This window comes from Cydia amplana, chromosome 5 (assembly GCF_948474715.1).
Source record: "Cydia amplana chromosome 5, ilCydAmpl1.1, whole genome shotgun sequence".
NCBI lineage: Eukaryota > Metazoa > Arthropoda > Insecta > Lepidoptera > Tortricidae > Cydia > Cydia amplana.
Genome location: NC_086073.1, coordinates 18865996 through 18885377, shown reverse-complemented (window position 1 = coordinate 18885377; position 19382 = coordinate 18865996). Strand labels below are relative to the sequence as shown.

Here is a 19382-nt window from a genome sequence, read left to right as displayed (position 1 = left end):
CTTGGAGTCTATAACCTTTGTATGTAAATTTTCCATTAAGCATTTTTTTTCAAAAGAATTTCAACCAAGCTTGCTATAGACCAAACTATAGACTCGTGATCATTTTCTGTCTCAACTTGTTTTAGAGAATTACCTTCACTTGTCAATTCAATTGTCAGATTGACAGAAAAGAAAAACAAAAATACTAACTCGTGTTCTGCGACTTCTGCGTGCAGATTTCCTCCCTATATTTCGCTGAAAAGTTACACATAAACATGAATTTACTACCTAAAAGCCACAAGGAATTCAGTGAGAAGGATTACTGGAATAAGTTTTTCAAGAAACGCGGAAATAAAGCTTTTGAATGGTAGGTTATAATTATATGAAGGCTTTTAGGATCAATTTCTAGTTTCTACACATTTTCATCCAGATTTGTCTAAAGGAGGTGTTTATGATATCTGTCGTTCTAATTTCCAGGTACGGCGAATATCTAGAACTGTGTTCACACCTGCACAAGTACATGAAACAGACTGATAACATTCTTATAACCGGATGTGGTAACTCGAGTCTCAGTGCTGATCTCTACGATTTTGGGTTCACGAACATTACCAACATTGACGTCTCAGAAGTCGTCATAAAGCAGATGAACAACATCAACGCAAAGAGAACTAAGATGAAATACCTTTACATGGATGCACTTAACACTAGTTTTCAAAATGAGGAATTCAATGTTGTTTTAGATAAAGGAACTCTAGACGCGCTCATGCCTGACGATTCGAAAGAAACAAATGAGGCCATAGACAAGTATTTTAGTGAGATAAAAAGAGTTTTGAAGCTTGGAGGCCGATTTGTTTGTATATCTTTGCTGCAAAGTCACATTCTAAATAAGTTGCTGGCAACTTTTTGTGATAAGTCCTGGATGTTTAGAGTGGTGCGATGCCATGAGGCGGAGGAGAAAAATGCAGAAAATGGCGATGGAACCACTTTGCCTGTATTCGTTGTAATTGCTACAAAGTTTAAAGAAATGCCACAATTGGTAAGCTACAAATGTTCTTTATGAAACAGATTGTTTTTTATTTAAGTTTTCCTTCCCTCTGCTACTTCTTAAAAGTTGATTTTTATGATATTTATTTTTATTTTTTACATTTTTATGTTCTTTATATTCAGAAAACACAAGCTTTTCGATCCTATTAGATTAGAAGAAAAAAGTATCCCAAGATTTTTATTTCCATTCCATTACTATTTTTTATAGACTTTGTATGATTGTAACGAAATGGAAGGATCGAAAATTCTGGGTTGAATAGTTTACAACTTTAAATATAACGGCCCTGATGAGTCTACTGCAGCCTAAGATCTAACAAAATAACTTACATTTCAGATAGCAGAGGTATGCCTGGCCGGAGACAAGATGCTGCGTCTAAAGACGGCTGAAGAGCTCCGGGAGTGCATCAAATCTGTACAGGACACAGCATTTGTGACCAACGGCTTAGCCAAAACTAGCCTTGATGATGAAGAGGTAAATTAGTTTTCTACTTTACCCAATCTCTGTTATAGGGGTTCCCAAACTGTGCGCCGCGGCGCCCTGGTGCGCCATAGACGGTAAAGAGGAGCGCTGTGAGCAGGGTTCGAAATTATCCAGATAATTATAGTCTTTGATAACTATCGCGATAATTATCCGATAAATATCCTGACGATAATTATCAGGCATAAAATCACGATACTTATCGCGATAATTATCAAGATAACTATCATTGATAATTATCCTTTCGAACCCTGCTAAATCCCCCTCACCATGTTACCTATCTATTTCGAATAGCCTAGTTAGGTTACCTAGTTCTAGTTAGTTAGGTTAGCATAAAAGCTGATAAATCCCGACATAACTTGGAATACCTAAATTACATTCTAATTATCTACAGTTCTACACTACACACATAAACTGCGTAAATCATAAATTATCTCTTCACTTTCCGTTAGTCGGGTAAAAAAACCATCTAGTCGACGACATCCATTGTTAGTTCCGTACTATTCTCTTAGATGGCGCTTTCATACAAGCTTCAATTAGTTCCGCTGTACTCCCATAGATGGCGACATCACGTAGCGCTTCGCGAAGTTAGTTCGCGCTGTTAAGATTTTTCTCGGTTTGGTCGGGTCCGGCACTCAGCTTTGTAATGTCACTCTGGTTTCCCTTCAAAACGAATAAATCTTTCGCCTTTTACTAAAGATTTCCGTGGAGGGGAACACTCAAATGAGTCTAACTCAATTTTTTGTGGCCTCACACTCGTGAGGCTCTATAGATTTTAAACACCTAGTTAGGGCCACCCCACATCTGGCGTCTTTCGGGCGTCGGCGTCGGTCAGCGCTATGGAAAATGACGTCGCTGCGCAGTTGCGTCGAGCAGGGCCATAGAGTTGTAGACGCCGACGCTCGAAAGACGCTAGATGTGGGGTGGCCCTTAGAATTGGACCAACTATATATGCCTTTAATTTTGACTTCAAGTTCAATTCAAATTCCTATGACGATTATGGTGGGTCACACTTGTCTACGCAGTATGCCTTTGGGCCTTGGCTGTCCTCACACTGGTGCCGCAGTGTGAGCCGCCTGTGAGCGATATAACGTTATTTACATGTATAGCAATAATAAGGCAATGTTATTATGCATTTCGGTTGCAACTTTGTCTAAAACTGGTAGGGAATGAAATTAGGTAAATTTTAATCTTTAGTTTAGAGTCCGTACCATGAGTCACCGACAGTGTCAAAACTGACATTTACGCTATCGAGAACGTAATTTACTTTCTATACATCTCATTCGCAAGTTTTGTAATGAGACCTGGTTCGCCGCACTCGCTGACAAGAGGCAAAAACGACGACAAGGCGTCTCAGTGCCGTTTTCCGCAAATCTCTCTTGTCAGGCCTGTGGTAGACCATGTCAGTCTCGCATCGATCTTCTCAGCCACCAAAAACGGTGTCTCTCCGGTGTTACACAACTCACCAACGCAACGCGTTGCAACGGAGCCACGCCGTTTTGTCGACTAAATATAACTAGTGTATAGTTTTAAGTTTATAAAATACATATGTATGTTAGTCTGTAAGGTATTTGTAATATGGGCCTTGTTGACTGATTTAAATTTCTAAATAAATAAAAAAAGTAGAGTCCAGACGAGAAAATTTTTTGCCAATCTGATGAAATTGTCCGATCGAATCAGGCCGTGCGGGGACGCAAACGTCAATTTGATTCCACGATCAAATCAGCAGGTGCGGACACAAAAATGCCAATTTATTCGTAGTTCTAATTTATTTTAACCCCGGCTTCTGGGTTTTAAAATTGGTGATTAAATTGTGTACGTGTGGACGCTAGATGAGATTGGCGCCAATTATTTTCCTGATCAAATCGGTCGATTTGCCCAGCTCGTCTGGACACGGCTTAAATCACCTGCAATAGACGCAACGGCCAATGATGATGATTGGTATAACTGGGTCATGTTCCCAGGTGTCCCTGGACCTGATGCAGCCCGGGATCGATTCCCCGCGTTACACACTCTACGTGGTCGACCAGAAACGATCGCAAGCCGTCAACAAGTATGCGGTGTTCATCGTGCCACAAGGCAGGTAAGTGAAAGAAACCCCCGCATTCATAAAGCTTTACGCGCCTGAGTTAGTTAAATTATGTTTTATCCCTTTCTTACAAATAATATTGACTTTAAGTATATGTACAAATACATTGTAAAAACAGAAAAAAAACATTTTGTTTTGCTCTAATTGACCAAACGAAACCATTTTTTCCTCTAGGCCTCAGAAATGCGTGGTTAAAATTTTACAAGATTCCTCGTGGGCACGTTCTATATTCGAATATTCTTATTCGTGATATCATCATATCACTACTTTATATACCAAACCCTAATGCCAGTTGTACACACTCGTCGAGAGCCTCTCGCCGAGAGTCTAGGCAACGCTCCGATTCAATCGGGGAAGCGCGCGACGAAACGAGAAAGAGCGAGACCAGAAAGGGACAGTATGTACACACTCGTTCTCGGCCTGTCTCGAGGTCTCTCGACGAGTGTGTACAGCCCGTATAACATCGTTCGTAAACTCACTCCCGCCGCGAATCTTGTTTACTTCCCCACGCCCACTCCACCGCGTTAATTTGCTCAACACTATCAAAATATGCTCACAGAAATAGCTGCTACAAAAATACGCTTTGTAAATGAAAATGCTTATTAATGACTATAGTTCGTTTTATTAGCATTAGAAAAAAGGTAAACAATCTTCACGTGTCTTTTTATTGAAAAACACTTTTGAAAAATAAGTCACGGCAACTATATGTAACAATTATGAATCATGTACGATTATTTACATTCTTTTGCTTTTATAAGTAATGGTTACCGATTTTTAAAAAGCTATTGTCAATTAAAAGACACGTCAAGATCGCGTAGTCTTTTTCTAACGCTAAAAAAACGAACTATAGCCCGTCAACCAAATCTTGTCAGTAAAAAAAGGCGCGAAATTCAAATTTTCTATGGGACGATATCCCTTCGCGCCTACATTTTTCAAATTTGCCACCTTTTTCTACTGTCAAGATCTGGTTGACCAAGTATATAAAGAGCGTATGTGGATTAGGATGAAGTCATCTCCTTACCCGAAGGCCACGGAACGATACAACAGCCATATCTCCCGTCTCAAGTTTGTTTTCTTCTAATTTTCTGCCTTAAGAGGCAACTGGAGTGGTCATTTCTCCATACAAACGTACTCGACTGTTTCTTCCGTGGTTTTTGAAGCTAGAGCAATGAATTTTTCAACACAGATTTTTATTATTATTAATATCTGTGTCGGACTGTTTTTTTTTTTAAATAGAGCACTTCGCAAAAATATTCGCAATAACAAACACTTTTCTGAAAATCACATCAAAATCGGTTCAGCCAAACGCGAGATAATCGCGGACAAATATACAGTATACATACATACAAACATACGGGTCAAACTGAGAACCTCCTTTTTTTTTAAGGCGGTTAAAAACGGCCTAATTTACTAGGCCGCAAAAAGAAGCATGGTATTCAAAACTGACATCAATTAGTCTAAAAAGCCAAACAGTCCAACACAGATGATTTTATTACCTAGGTACCATTTAGATCTCAAAATTTCGTTATACTTGGTTAAGTTTTGGAGGAGGAAAGAGTCGAGTACGAAACCACGTTGTTTGAGATTATTACGCAGGATTTTTCGCCTTCTCCTTATCGCACTAGTTTTAGGAGCCGCTTCCGTTAGCGAGACGGGTATATTTACCTAAAATATTTAAATCTCAGCTCCCGTATCTCGTACGGCTTTAAATTGCGTCTGCCAATTAATATTCACATAGGCCGTTTCAGTTCTGCGAGTGGCCAGGGCTATAACCGCGAAAATCGAAGTTCGCAAATTGCGGGCATTTTTCTCTGTCACTCTAATTACGCGTGCATTGGACTAAAAGACAAAGATCCCCGCAATTTGCGAAATTCGGTTTTCGCGGTAGCCCCGGGCTCTGTTTCCGTAATTCCGCTTGTTTACGCGCGAAATCCAACGAAATATTTTTAGGTTATGTTTGTACGTGAGCTGGATCGTTGCCAGACGCGCCTACGGACAACACCCCGTGGTCTCGCTAGTGTTTACACCTGGAATAGGTGTTCCAAGGCCCTTTTCATACGATCTTTCATTGAGCTCTATGAACTTCGGAAAAGCTCTTTCGATTTAGATGCAAATGAAGCTTTATTTAACCTTTTGGACGCCAATGACCGATATATCCGCACCGTAGGTTCAACGCTAAATTAATCGGTCACAGACCACAGAGCAACATCGACCTACGTGCATATGCATAAAGTTCAACTTCAGTTTTGACACTTCAATGATGTGGCGTCTGAGTCACAGCTTTTGTGTTTGACACGGCGTGGAAAAGGTTAAGCTTTATATGTAGGAGTCAGCTGGTAGCGTTAAGGGATTATTATGAACGTCTTGCCGAGGGTTTCTCCAAGCTCTACCTACAGTATGGAACCCTAAAATAACTGTACTGACAGGTTTTCTAACCCGAGGAGCGCTCAGAACAGTATGGAGTTATTGTATCACACGTATGAAACTAGAGGCACTAGAGCGCTCAACGGGTTAGGATCGGCAACGCGCATAACGGTAGCCCCGGAGTTGCAAGCGTCCACTTCGATAATTGCTTACCATTAGAGGGTCTGTATGCTTGTGCGCTACGAACGTGGTATAAAAAAACTAGCTTAAAACCGGTTCCCTTTAACTTTGCGGTAATCGGTTTAAAGAAACCTACGTAAGAAAACAACGACAACATTAGGTAGGATACATGTGTAAGGGCCCTTAGCAATCGTTCTGTCTGACGCGTAACCTGCGTCCAATATAATATAATATGGGTTGTGAGGTTTAACACGCCAGTACGTTACAGTTCTTCACTATAGAAACACCCTGCAAGTGTATTCATAAAATCATAATAATTTGAGTATCTAAATGTTATATTTTACCGTGGAAAATTAATTGGAGTATCGAGACAAACCTTACTGGTTTAACGATACTTTAGTCATTAAGTTTAGATATTGTGTTGTAATTACATGAATTAATAAAATCTAAAAATAATAAATAAATAAAGGAGTTTCGTCACAAAATTTGTCAAGCTAAAATATTTTTAAATCCAGTTTATATTATTAATAGCAGTGAGTATTAAATACACAGATTATTTTTAATTTTAGTAATATATAGGTTTTACAGGTGTGAAATATCTAAATATAATTAATAATATCTAAAAATAATTTATTGCATTTAGTTTTAAAACGCAAATTTTAGAAAGGGTAGGTTCATACCCTTTCCACCTATGCGGAATCCCATACTTAAAGTTACCTAAAGTTTGATCTCATTATTGCATTTTAAATTTTTAATCGATACCTAATGTATATTTTTAAATCTCAACCATTGCACTGCCCTTAGTGCATGTACCTATAACACTTAGATTTTTCCCTCTGAATGGAATTTTTTTATTAGAGTTTTTGCGTACAAAAATAGGGTTCCGATTATTTTTATTAGTTTTCTCTAGTACACCAACCGGTGTGGGGTTAAAAAAACACCATTCACCGCTAATGATTTTATTTATTTCACCCATTTATATAAAATATATGTCGAGGTGAGAACACCTCGTAACTGGAAGATTAATAGCCTAATTTGTCTAAGTCCGTCTATTTCTGGTCTAAAATATGATGCGTCTAAATAGGCTCGCGCCATAAACATGAATTATCACGCCTACAGATGTGCAATATAATAAACATGTTTTTCTTCGCTTTTTCTCTCGTAAGTTCTATAAACATGTTTTTCCGTTTTCGGTAAACAATAAAATCTCTCACCAATGCTTAAGAAATATATGACGCATCTTAAAATTATGCATTTCCATTTCAAAACCAAACTGTTATGAGTATGACTTAGTCTAAGTATGTATGTGGTTGGACATTTGTGATGTGTATTCCACTATAATACATAAAAACCGTAGTAGATTTTGATGAATGTGATATCATACGATTAGTTTTTTAACCTTGTAAGAGACAGGGTAATTATTACGTTTGTGAATCTTTAACCGTCTTTTATTCCTAGAACCTTTATTTTATAAGTTAGGTATTTATAGGCCCAACCGCCCTGCATACTCGACTGACGAAAATAGGGTAATATTATACTGCATTTAAAATAAATTATTTCACACCATGCATGAAATTAAACACCATCACATAATTATTAGAAAAACATAGCATAGGTAGCAGTTATTATTAAACACAAGCTCTATTTAATAAATCGGATAGAAATATAAAAAGTAGGTGAGTTGACCGTGACGTTTCATATAAATTTCAATATCTGGGAGACCGAGCTTTGCTCGGAAAACATATAAAAACTCAAAAATGCGCGTTTTACCAGCCTCCATAACCTCCATACCTCCATATAGCAAATTTCATCGAAATCGTTAGAGCCGTTCCCGAGATCTCCGAAATATATATACATATAAATAAATAAATAAATATGCAAGAATTGCTCGTTTAAAGGTATAAGATATTAGCAAATCGTTTTGACAGTTCTAAAAAAGAAACTGATTTGACTAGTAGGAAAATACCCTATTGCGAAGACTAAAAGAATCCTAAAGGCTTATTTTCTTCAGAGAATCCGACTGGCTCTTCGGGACCCCTCAGGGTCGTCGCCAGCTCCAAGACTCGGCCCGTTTCGCGAGGCTGGTGGTGGCTGTGCTGCGTCGCGGACATACCTTCAGCAATCTCGACGCTGTTAAAGAGGAACTTGCGCATTCTGCTAAAATGCTGATCCCGCACGGTTTTAGTGGACAGGTAAATATAAACCTAGATAATGATCAAACGTGTTGATTACCCTAACCTAACTATACATAGTTACAACCTTAAAGAGCTTTTACAGCGACTATTAAGAAACCAGACAAGCCTTATATCGACCGGGATATGAACCGTGATTACCTTTTTATATTGTTTTCGAGCTCCCGATATTTCGACGCAGTTACATTGCATCTTGTTCACGGGTAACAGAAGATAGCGAGATCCCGGTCGATATAGGTAAGTCTAGTAAAACTAGTGAATTATTCAAAACTGTTAACAGTGTTAACCAAACAAGCAACGGAACATCTTGACTACGGGTTATTGAAATAATACGTAGGCGTTTGTATAATTCTTTAGAAGGGTCAGCTTGAGATTGTTAGTCACTCATTTTGTCAACAACTCTAGATAGAAACCGAGTTATATGAACATAAACCGAGGCAAACTGCCGAATCCGACACAAGAGCAGACGATTCAACGGATCCACGCCGTTCTGTCGCCAAAATAGTGTTTAGTTTTTAAGTTTATGAAATTTATATATATGTGGGTCTATAAAGTATGTAATATGAGCCTTTTGTTGCCTGAATCAACTTTTAAAATAAATAAAATAAACCACTTTTTAGGGTTCCGTACTCAAAGGGTAGAAAACGGGACCCTCTCACGAACCGTGATAGACAGTTGAAATTTTCACAGATGATGTATTTCTGTTGCCGCTATAACAACAAATACTAAAAAGTACGGAACCCTCGGTGGGCGAGGCCGACTCGCGCTTGTCCGTTTTTTTTTAGATACCGTGCCCATTTAAAGAAATTATGCTGGAAATGTGGAAAAGGGATCTTTATTAATGGATTTACATATTAATTATAGGTTATTATAATTTTAACTATATTCCAGATTCCGTTCCTGTCGCTCGGCAGCGATGTCGGCCGCCGCGTCACCGTCCACTCGGGCTCCTCCAAACTATCCGGCGACTACGTTATAGAAGACGTGGACATAGATGGCGTCCCGTACCGCCGACTAGTGTTCATGGACAACCAGTTCCTGGTGCAGAGCGAGGCTAAACTGAAATCTGGTTAGGACCTACGTTTATACATATAACAAATAAATACGCTTGAATTCTTTTTTTAAACTAGTGCCTGTGCCAGTTCTTGGGATTCGGTTGGCAAGCGGACCACAGATATGCAAAACAAAATGTCGAGATAACGCTAGGAAAATGATGAATGTCTGCGTGCGTACCTTAATTATTACTGAACCCTCTCAAATCAAAGTTCATAGTATTAGGTTCCAAATCACAAAGGTCAAAAATTTTGGATCTTGACCCAAAGATAAAAATAGGAGGTCTATTAATAGAACGAGTAGAGGAAGCTAGGAACTTAGGGCTCGTGATCGACAGCCAGTTGCGGTTCGAAAAACATGTGAAAGCGTTGGTCAAGTCGTGCTTTTTTCGCCTGAAAGTATTATACAAAATTCGAAACCTCTTAAGTGAGGAAGTACGTAAGACTCTATGCGAATCACTAGTTCTCTCCAAACTAAATTACGGGAATATATGTAGTGTATGGGCCACGTCTACAAGACAAAACTCGTCGTCTTATACAGCGAGTTCAGAATGCCTGTTACCGTTTTTGTTATTCAGTCCCGCCTAGGAGTCGCATTACACCGCATCTAAATAAGGCTTCAATACTTAATATGACATCTGGGCTGATCTCGCAGACACCTACACCTTGCAAGTCTTTTGTTTAGTGTCCTGAACGACAAAAAACCGGAATATTTATATTCGAAAATACACGTTTCGTCATTCCACAGACGACATGGTACTAGATCCACCAGGCGTTGTCTTTTAGAAACACACCCACACAAAACTGTGGCTTTTACGGGCTGCTTCCGGTATCTCGCAACGAAGTGCTGGAATAATATCCCTCCACCATTAAGATGTCTTAAAACAAAACAATCGTTTAAGTTTCATTTTAAAATATACCTTTTAAATAAACAAAATATAGGGATTCCGCACGGGTATTTGGTTGCAGATTACCGGATCTAGTCTGTATGTGTACAATATTTTATGTTATTGTAGGCCGTTTTCTATTCCTCATCTGATATCATATTATACACTAACAGGCACCACACTTTTACACAATCCGTAGGTACTAAGACAATTATTATTATTTAATAGGCAAGTTTCTAAATATTTTTCTATTTTTATATTATTATTATTTTTTACATCGATAATCTGCCCGTGATCTGGGTTCTAGCAGAATTATCAGTGCTTCACCCGAAAGAGTGGAGCGTATTACTGAGCCAGAACCCTTTTGTTTTTCTGCAACGCACACAGCCCATTTATTGATACATCTTGGTCCTGATTTTAGTTTTAGTTTGATATTGTTATTGTTTCTGCTTTTTTTTCTGTCAATGTGTGTATTGTGGCAAGCGAATAAATGGTTTATCTATCTATATATCTATCTTAATGTGTTCATTATTTTAATTACAGTAAAAAAGAAGAACAAAACGAAACTAGTGGTCGACTTCGGCCACATCTCCCCCTACCACTCGTTCATGTGCGTCGGCGCTTACCTCAACCCCCCCAAAATGGCCGTCCTAGGCCTGGGAGGGGGGGGACTATGCATGTTCTTAAGAAAATGCTTGGACACCGAAGTGACCGCTGTGGAGATTGACCCGAGCATGTTAGAAATCGCGAAGGATCATTTTGAACTGAAACTGGATGAGGGGATGAAAGTCGAAATCAAAGATGGCGTCGATTTTTTGAAGGACGAAGCCGATAATGGTAAGTGAAATTTTTCAAATCCTCTATTTGTAGTTAGTCGCATAAAGCAATGCAAAATAACCCGTAAATTTCCAAGGTAGATGACTCTCTAAGACATTTAAAGTAGTGCCAAAATACTGTAGCAAAAAATCATCAGATGAATTAGTATAGCGCTGTAGGACCAATAAAAATAGTGCGAATATAGTCTCGATTTCCCGCCGCTGAAGTAGATGGCGATGTGAAACAACAAAACTGCAGTCGAAATTCCCAAAATGGCCGTTGTTGGGCTGGGAGAGGGGGGGGGGGGGACTAAGCATGTGCTTAAGAAAATGCTTGGATACCAAGATTGCGAAGGATCATTTTGAGCTGAAATTGGATGAGGGGATGAAAGTCGAAATCAAAGATGGCGTCGATTTTTTGAAGGACGAAGCTGGCCAAGGTTTGTTTTTAATTGACGCAAAAAGGGATGTTATATGTTTGCCAACAATGTCTGTGTGAATAGGGAATATTACGCGAAACTCTGCGTAGGGGGCGCCACTCCCACAATCAGTCACAATCTTAGGGTCTACAAACGATCATGAGTCAATCGAAATGTTGATCCTCTAACCTAACCTCTTTATCACTTGCATATTCGAGCGATAAAGAGGCAGATAGCTGAGTTTGGATTTTGCGTTTCCCGGTAAACCCTTTGTAAACAAACCGCCTTGATGTATCAGTGTCATATTTTATTGTCTATGAAAATTTGTCAAAAAACAGTTTTAAGGCACAGTCATAGAAGGTAGCATCCTATAGAAGTGGTCTACGCGTGCCTCCGTGAGGGACAAAACATATAAATTCAACCAATCATCCATACTAATTTATGGTGGGGAATAAAGAAAAATGTGAGACTGTGACAAAGGACAAACAATAATAGCGCTTTCGCTGCTACTCCTACTGAAAGATACATAAGACTATCCCGTTCTGTCAGTTATCCCCACCACTCATGCCCAATCCAGTTTAATACTAGATTCATGGGCACAGTATGTATAAGTTACTCTATGGTTTAATAAAGGCGCTAGTGCACTCTGGCGGCAAAACATTACAGTAATACTCCCTATTCGATGCGATTTTTCATGTGAAAGTGAGTTTTCTTGCGGTGGTTCCTAGCAATTTTCGATAGAAAATATAGAAATCGATTCAGCAGTTTGAAGAGTATCAGCTCTTTTCCAAAATGATGTAAGGCATTTTTAGGGTTCCGTACCCAAAGGGTAAAAACGGGACCCTATTACTAAGACTCTGCTGTCCGTCCGTCCGTCTGTCACCAGGCTGTATCTCACGAACCGTGATAGCTAGACAGTTGAAATTTTCACAGATAAATAAATAAATAATAAATAAATAAATAAATATTGGGGGACATCTTACACAGATCAACATAGCCCCAAACTAAGCAAAGCTTGTACTATGGGTGCTAGGCGACGATATACATACTTATATAGATAAATACATACTTATATACATAGAAAACATCCATGACTCCGGAACAAATATTAGTGTTCATCACACAAATAAATGCCCTTACCGGGATTCGAACCCAGGACCATCGGCTTAGCAGGCAGGGTCACTACCCACTAGGCCAGACCCCGGTCGCCTAGTGGGTACTGGCCTAGTGGGTACTGGCCTAGTGGGTAGTGACCCTGCCTGCAGATGATGTATTTCTGTTGCCGCTATAACAACAAATACTAAAAACAGAATAAAATAAAGATTTAAGTGGGGCTCCCATACAACAAACGTGATTTTTGACCGAAGTTAAGCAACGTCGGGCGGGGTCAGTACTTGGATGGGTGACCGTTTTTTTGTTTGTTTTGCTCTATTTTTTGTTGATGGTGCGGAACCCTCCGTGCGCGAGTCCGACTCGCACTTGGCCGGTTTTTGGCATAAAATATGTATTTACCTACCTATGTATCGTTTCAGGCACCCAGTACTCGGTGTTGATGTTTGACATGGACAGCAAGGACAGAACAGTTGGGCTGTCGTGTCCGCCGACACAGTTCTTACAGGACTCACAACTAGCCAGAGTCAAACAAATACTTACCAACGACGGTGAGATATTATACAATACAATACAATACAAATGCATTTATTTCATTACTTTTTACATCAGTTCTTAGGTATAATATAAGGGTTAGGTAGGTAATTAGTCCATCTTAGGTACATGAAGTAAGTACAGTATTTATCTAAACATTGTGCAACAAATTGTGTAAGTAATGAAATAGGTGCGGGTACAGCTTGCTGAATTTAAACCCGCCCTATCTACACTTCAATCTGTCTATTAAACATTAGTTTAAGAGGCAACAGGAGTGGTCATTTCTCCATACAAACGTACTCGACTGTTTCCTCTGTGGGTTTTCAAGCTAGAGCAATGATTTTTTCAACACAGATTAATATTGTCAATATCTGTGTCGGACCGTTTTTCTTTTTTTGATATTTTTGTTTTTTAAGGCGCTAGAGCCCTTCAAAAATGGCCTAATTGACTATGCCGCAAAGAAAGGCGTGCTATTCAAAACTGATATCAATTAGGCAAAAAAGCAAAACGGTCCGACACAGATAATTTCATAATCATTTAGATTTCCAAATTTGGTTACGATTGGTTAAGTTTTGGAGGAGGAAACAGTCGAGTACGAAACCTCGATTTTTGAGATTTTTACGCAGGATGTTTCGTCTTGTCCTTATCGCACTAGTTTTAGGAGCCGCTTCCGTTAGCGAGACGGGTATATTTACCTAAAATATTTAAATCTCAGCTCCTGTTTCGTCTTAATAGACAGATTGAAGTCATTAGGCTTTGTGAGCTTAGTCTCCTTAACGAACAAACAAGAATTATTAAACTGTTTATACGACAACGGTTTCACTCACTTGAATTTTTAGTCATCAGTGCACGAGTTGCAGTCGCCGCGAGCACTCGAGCCTGAAGATGGACCCCCGAAGGGCCCGAAACATGTCGCCAATAGCGACTAAAAATTCAAATGAGTGAAACCGTTGTCGTATAAACAGTTTAAAATATGTCTCACGAAAGTTTAATATCAAGAATTATTATTTGTATAAAACTCTAAATTCAGTGCCGAAAACCCGACTATCGGGTATTTTATGATTTCGTTCCCAGGCCGGACGACCCGATAGTCGGGATCGTGGTACTACAGCTTTATATGAAGATTTTTTTGTGGCCTGGCGCGGGCGTCTTATTTGAGTGGGTAGCAATGAATGTGTTAAAAAAATCATTGATTGTATTATGTAGGTATGCGAAGTCAGACAAAATATGTGTTTCAAATTTAAAATTTAATGTAGATGGCGCTTTACGGCTCCGTACATTATGTGGTTAACTCTGATTGTCAAAAGTTTACAGTTCAGTTACAACAAAACATATGGGGCAGTAACAACACCATCTATATTTCGGCTCTCAAACTAGGGAGTATACCTACGGTTTTTTCTTACAGTACTTAATCTTTGTCTTGCATTATTCTAGTGATGTTAAAATCCTTATTATATTTATACAAACCTTTCCACAGGTCACTTCATCCTGAATCTCGTCTGCCGCGATAACACACTTCACGACTCCATTATACAAGCCGTCAAACACCACTTCACGCACCTCATCACCGTGAAGTTATATGAAGAAGTCAACGAAATCGTCTTCGCGACCAATGGCGAAGCGTACTCTATTGAGAAGTTGGAGGAGGCAGCGAAAGGGTTAAATGCTGCTTCCAGACAGAAAGGGTTAAATAGGATAAAGTGTGTGGATTTGAAGGACTTTTTGCAGTCGATTAGTATAGTTTCGTAGTGTATAATACCAGATGGCGCTAGTAGTATATAAGCTACATTTACGAATGTTTACTTAAATCATATTGTTATTGTAAATATAAGTATAATTAATAAAGTTAATGCATTTAATGCTGTTTTCTGTTTGTCATGTTATCCTAAAGGATATGATATAAATATCATACAAACCGTCAAACAACACTTCACGCGTCTCGTCACCATACAATGCTGCTTCCAGACAGAGAGGGTTAAATAGGATAAAGTGTGTGGATTTGAAGGACTTTTTGCAGTCGATTAGTATAGTTTCGTAGTGTATAATACCAGATGGCGCTAGTAGTACATAAACTACATTTACAAAATGTTTTACTACATCGTGTTGTAATCAAAAACTATACATACTTTACATTACATATGTAAGGTATTTGTAATATGGGCCTTGTTGCCTGAATTATTTTTCTAAATAAATAAATATTTTAGAAATTTTTATTGTAAATATAAGTATAATTAATAAAGTTAATGCATTTACTGCTGTTTATATTTAGTTATTTACCAATTCATTAGTAGCATTTAAAACGTTATCTATTTGTCACTAGATGTCGCTAGTAGTATACAAAATTATAGTTAGACCAAGACAAGTCTGCAACGATTATCATAGCACACGCGGTACAACTGGTGCAAGTGTTATTTATACGTCAATTATTTCATAGAAGTTTGACGTTTAAAATAACGCTTGCACTGCGTGTGAGTGTTGGCCGAAACATTAATGCAATTGAAAATGTTGGCCATTAACCATTATAAATTTAACCTTAAATCGTAACGGGCGATTACAGTTTACGGTTCAATTTATAATGGTTAAAGGCCAAAATTTTCAATTGCATTAACGTTTCAGCCAACACTGCTGCGTGTGCTTATTATCATAGAGAAATATAGTAAGACAAGAGTGCTCACTCCATACATCAGTTCAGACTATTAATTTCAGTGTCTACATCTAGCATCGAGTAGCGGAACTATCAGTACTGCTACTTGACAATAGATGTAGCACCGACCGGAAAGTCTTATCTCAACAGCATAAGACTTTCCGGTCGGTGCTACATCTATTGTCAAGTAGCAGTACTGATAGTTCCGTTACCCGATGCTAGATGCTAATAGTCTTTTTGGTACTAAAACTGATGTATGGAGTGAGCACTCTATGTATTTTTTTCTCTATGGCTATTATAGTACATTACATACCTAGGGAGGTGAATTCGTGAATGCTCCAGATCGCGGGTGTTTGTGAATAAATAAGCGATCTGGGGCTTTACGAATTACCGCCCGTGGTTTGTATAAAGTTTTACGTCTTGCCTTGGCTAGGAAGTGAGATTTTCTTCTCGCGTAGCGGGAACAAAATCCCACTTACGGGTGACGTAAAAATCGTTGCAGACTTATCTCGGTCTAACTCGATTGATCCGTGCAAAACTATCAAGTCCTACTTAAATCGAATTGGATCAGATTTTAGGTCGGTAAGGTTAACTGAAAACGTAATTTTATTTTGTACCTTAATAATTGAAAGTCGATATTTTACCACGGTGTAAGGCAGCTCTTTTAGTTTAGAATATAAGGGTGAATCAACTTTTTCTTGTCACTCGTTGCCATGGTTACGTTCTCCTGGGTCACTCTTTAACACCAGATTTTTAGGCATTTAAATTCACCAAACACGCTTTTTTGCGATACTTATAAACCCTTTCCATTGAGGGTCGTCTACCAAGCGTGTCAGAAGAAGGTGGTGTACAATGTCTTCTAACAAATTATGCTACTATTGTCTCTTGGCTGACCGGACAGAATAACAACAAGAAATAGTTGATCTACTCATAAATAAAACAAACTCAATAAAGTTAATGCATTTAATGCAATTTCTTTGTTTACGAACTCCAATCATGCGACTAGCTCACTCGTTATTGTCCAAACAACACCAGTTGACCCCAGTAGTCACCGGCATGCAATACAATCCACTGTCAACTCTATGCCATTGGCATAAGGCCCTTTTTTGCAAAACACTCATTACTATAGATTTTGGAAATGTTAATGTTATACTTTACATCAAAGAAAGAAGAAAGTACCTAAGTAGGTAATGTAGTAATGCCAATTCGGTGCAGAGTAAGTTTGGAAAGGTAGAAAAAGTAACTTATTAAATATTATTCATCCATGCAAGATTCAATATTGAATTACATTTTTCCGTCATGCAAAATTATAAGGAAAAGAATAAAGAACGGAATAACAGAAACATGATACACTTTTTATCTTAAAATGATCAAAAGAGCTCGTTAATAGTAAAAAATAATATGTATTAACATTCCTAAATCTTGCAAAAAAACTTTTTGAGGCATAAGTTTTACGTCCAAGGTAACTACTGGTATCAACTGTCAACACAAGCATACTCATATAGCAACAGGCTAAAGGTATATTAGGCTCCTAATTTTATCACATTGGCACCTTATTGAGGTCTAACAATAATTTAAAAACAATGCGAGGAAATAAATTACAATAGCTGATTCGTAGCAATTAAAAATATACACAATTAAATACGCGATTTGGTTTCAAAGTTGTGATGTCTATATCCACATAGCCTTATGTGACGTCATTAATAAAATGATAATTATCCTTCACAATAATTAATAATTTCCTAAAACACGATGTTTCTCATAACATAGAAATTATTGCCTAAAAAATTTTACATTTACTTTTGGATAATCTTAGGCGGATACAATAATGCCTAAACGAATGTGGCGTAGAATTGATAAATAACACTGATTATACATAGCTTAATTTATGTATAAATTACATACTTCTTTCTACACTCCACAAATTTTCATGACAAACTTTCATCACAAATCTGAAACCGACCCGCCTCCTAAGCAGTTAAAGTCTCAAAACAACTTCTTAATAATGTTCTTCAAACTTTTCTTCTTTTTACCACCTTCCGCCTGTCCGTTCTGGGACATCTCCGTAGACTGTGACCACAGGCTCCCAGTAGGAGATTCCGAAGATATTTTCCCTAAACCATTGAACACAGGTTCATTTCTCAATACAGGACTTGGAGTACTTCTAATGCTTTGTCTGGATAAGGACTTTAGGAAAGCGGGTGATGACAGTCTTCGTTTACTAGTCTTCTTTAGATTATTGAATATAGACCCGTTGACTTTATGTCTCGGTTGGACGACCTCGTTGAATTTCACTGGCTCCGGTACGGGAGCAGTGAATTCCTCTTCGTCTAATGGTATCGGGTTTTCTTGAAGCATGCCCATGCTGTCCTGTCTGCAGTACTGAGCTTTGGAGTCTTCTAAAGCTCTGTGTATTATTGAGGTTTTCCGCCTTCTGTTCTTTCTGGCAACTTGCCATTCGCCTTCGTCATCATTGGTTTCTTCTACTGCCTGTCTTGTTATTCGTAAGGCCTCTTCGCTCGGGCGTCTTTTCTTCGCTGATGGGGTTTGATGCCCGCTGACTCCCTCCACTGACTTTCTTCTCAGTTTATCTTTTTTCTTATTAACCTTCCTAGGAACGTGTACGACTACAGGTTCAGGTCGTGTTTTGTTGAAGTAGTACAATGCGGCCGCGATGAGGATCGCTTGGTAGATGATGAATTTGAAGACGGTCATGGTACCGAACCAGCTGTCTCTTTCTTCCATTAGGATTTTCATGGCAATGGTCATTTGCGCTAGTTGGTCTTGGAGGGTGGTCATCTGTTCTAGATACTTCTGTTCGATCTCGTTGCTCTTTCTGCGCTCCTCTGACATCTGGAGCATGGTCTTCTCGAAGGACCTCTGCATTTCTTCGACTTGTTTCTTGTATCGCCGGCTCAGCTCTTCGAGGTACTGGCCGGATAGAGACATGTTGCGCTCCAACGTCTGAAATTGAGAAAACGTCACATTAGTATCATATATATAACATATGGAAGGTGTTTTGCTACTTACGGGATTTGAATCAAGATTGTTTTTAACTCTCATAGATTATATTTTGTATGGCTGATATTGATAATAAGGTGAAGTGTATTTGTTTAGATAATTTATTATGCCTACTGAGTACCAAAGAAAACCAGACAGGTATGGCGAGACAAGAATTATATGTAATCAACAGGATTCTTATCTAGGAAGTAATGTCTTTACAACTGGCCGGAAGAAGCACAAAATCGGGAGTTATGGAGAACCAGTGGAGAGGCCTTTGCCCAGCAGTGGGACACTCAAAGAGGCTAAGAAAAAAAAAAGTAATGTACCCGGAACGTCTCGTGACATTACTTTCTCACCTTGAATTAACCTTGCTAAAGGCTCCGCCACGGAAAGGAAAATAGGCTAAGGGGCTGTTAATAAATTAAGTCATCTATTTTTGTCGATTTTTGACCCCTCCCCCAAAAATCATCCAAAAATCATGCTTCGAATGACCCCGTTTCCTCCTACGTCATGCTACCATCATCCGATATCCAGGACCCCCCACCCTATTTTGAAATGACGTAATGTATGAATAGCCCCTAATGGGTTTTAA

General features: G+C 38.7%; 2 protein-coding genes and 1 non-coding gene across 4 annotated transcripts in view; 2 read left to right on the top strand and 1 right to left on the bottom strand.

The window, feature by feature from the left end:
- The first annotated feature begins 175 nt into the window (after positions 1 to 175).
- Positions 176 to 14988, top strand: LOC134648324 (eEF1A lysine and N-terminal methyltransferase homolog). Its single transcript, XM_063502829.1, has 9 exons — positions 176 to 346; positions 457 to 1015; positions 1358 to 1495; positions 3466 to 3584; positions 8146 to 8326; positions 9218 to 9395; positions 10809 to 11102; positions 13032 to 13160; positions 14621 to 14988. Exons 1-9 carry the CDS (start codon positions 255 to 257, stop codon positions 14890 to 14892), a joined length of 1962 nt encoding a protein of 653 aa, XP_063358899.1. The 5' UTR covers positions 176 to 254; the 3' UTR covers positions 14893 to 14988.
- LOC134648552 (U5 spliceosomal RNA) lies at positions 2151 to 2266 on the top strand. Its single transcript, XR_010096904.1, has one exon. It is a non-coding gene; the product is annotated as a U5 spliceosomal RNA (small nuclear RNA).
- Positions 14989 to 17291: 2303 nt separating the features above from the next.
- LOC134648311 (SUN domain-containing ossification factor) overlaps positions 17292 to 19382 on the bottom strand; it is an 80180-nt gene continuing 78089 nt past the window's right edge. For both annotated transcript variants that reach the window (XM_063502803.1, XM_063502804.1), the window contains one exon: positions 17292 to 18751. In XM_063502803.1, coding sequence (XP_063358873.1) covers positions 17774 to 18751 — 978 coding nt within the window. In that variant the 3' untranslated portion in view covers positions 17292 to 17773. The remainder of the gene's footprint in view (positions 18752 to 19382) is intronic.

What these genes read in the sequence shown, in the direction of transcription:
- LOC134648324 (XM_063502829.1), top strand. Translation starts at nt 255, where the DNA reads ATGAATTTACTACCTAAAAGCCACAAGGAATTCAGTGAGAAGGATTAC. An exon ending in TTAAAGAAATGCCACAATTG is followed by an intron (nt 1,016 to 1,357) that starts GTAAGCTACAAA and finishes CTTACATTTCAG; the next exon opens with ATAGCAGAGGTATGCCTGGC. An exon ending in ACAAATACTTACCAACGACG is followed by an intron (nt 13,161 to 14,620) that starts GTGAGATATTAT and finishes ACCTTTCCACAG; the next exon opens with GTCACTTCATCCTGAATCTC.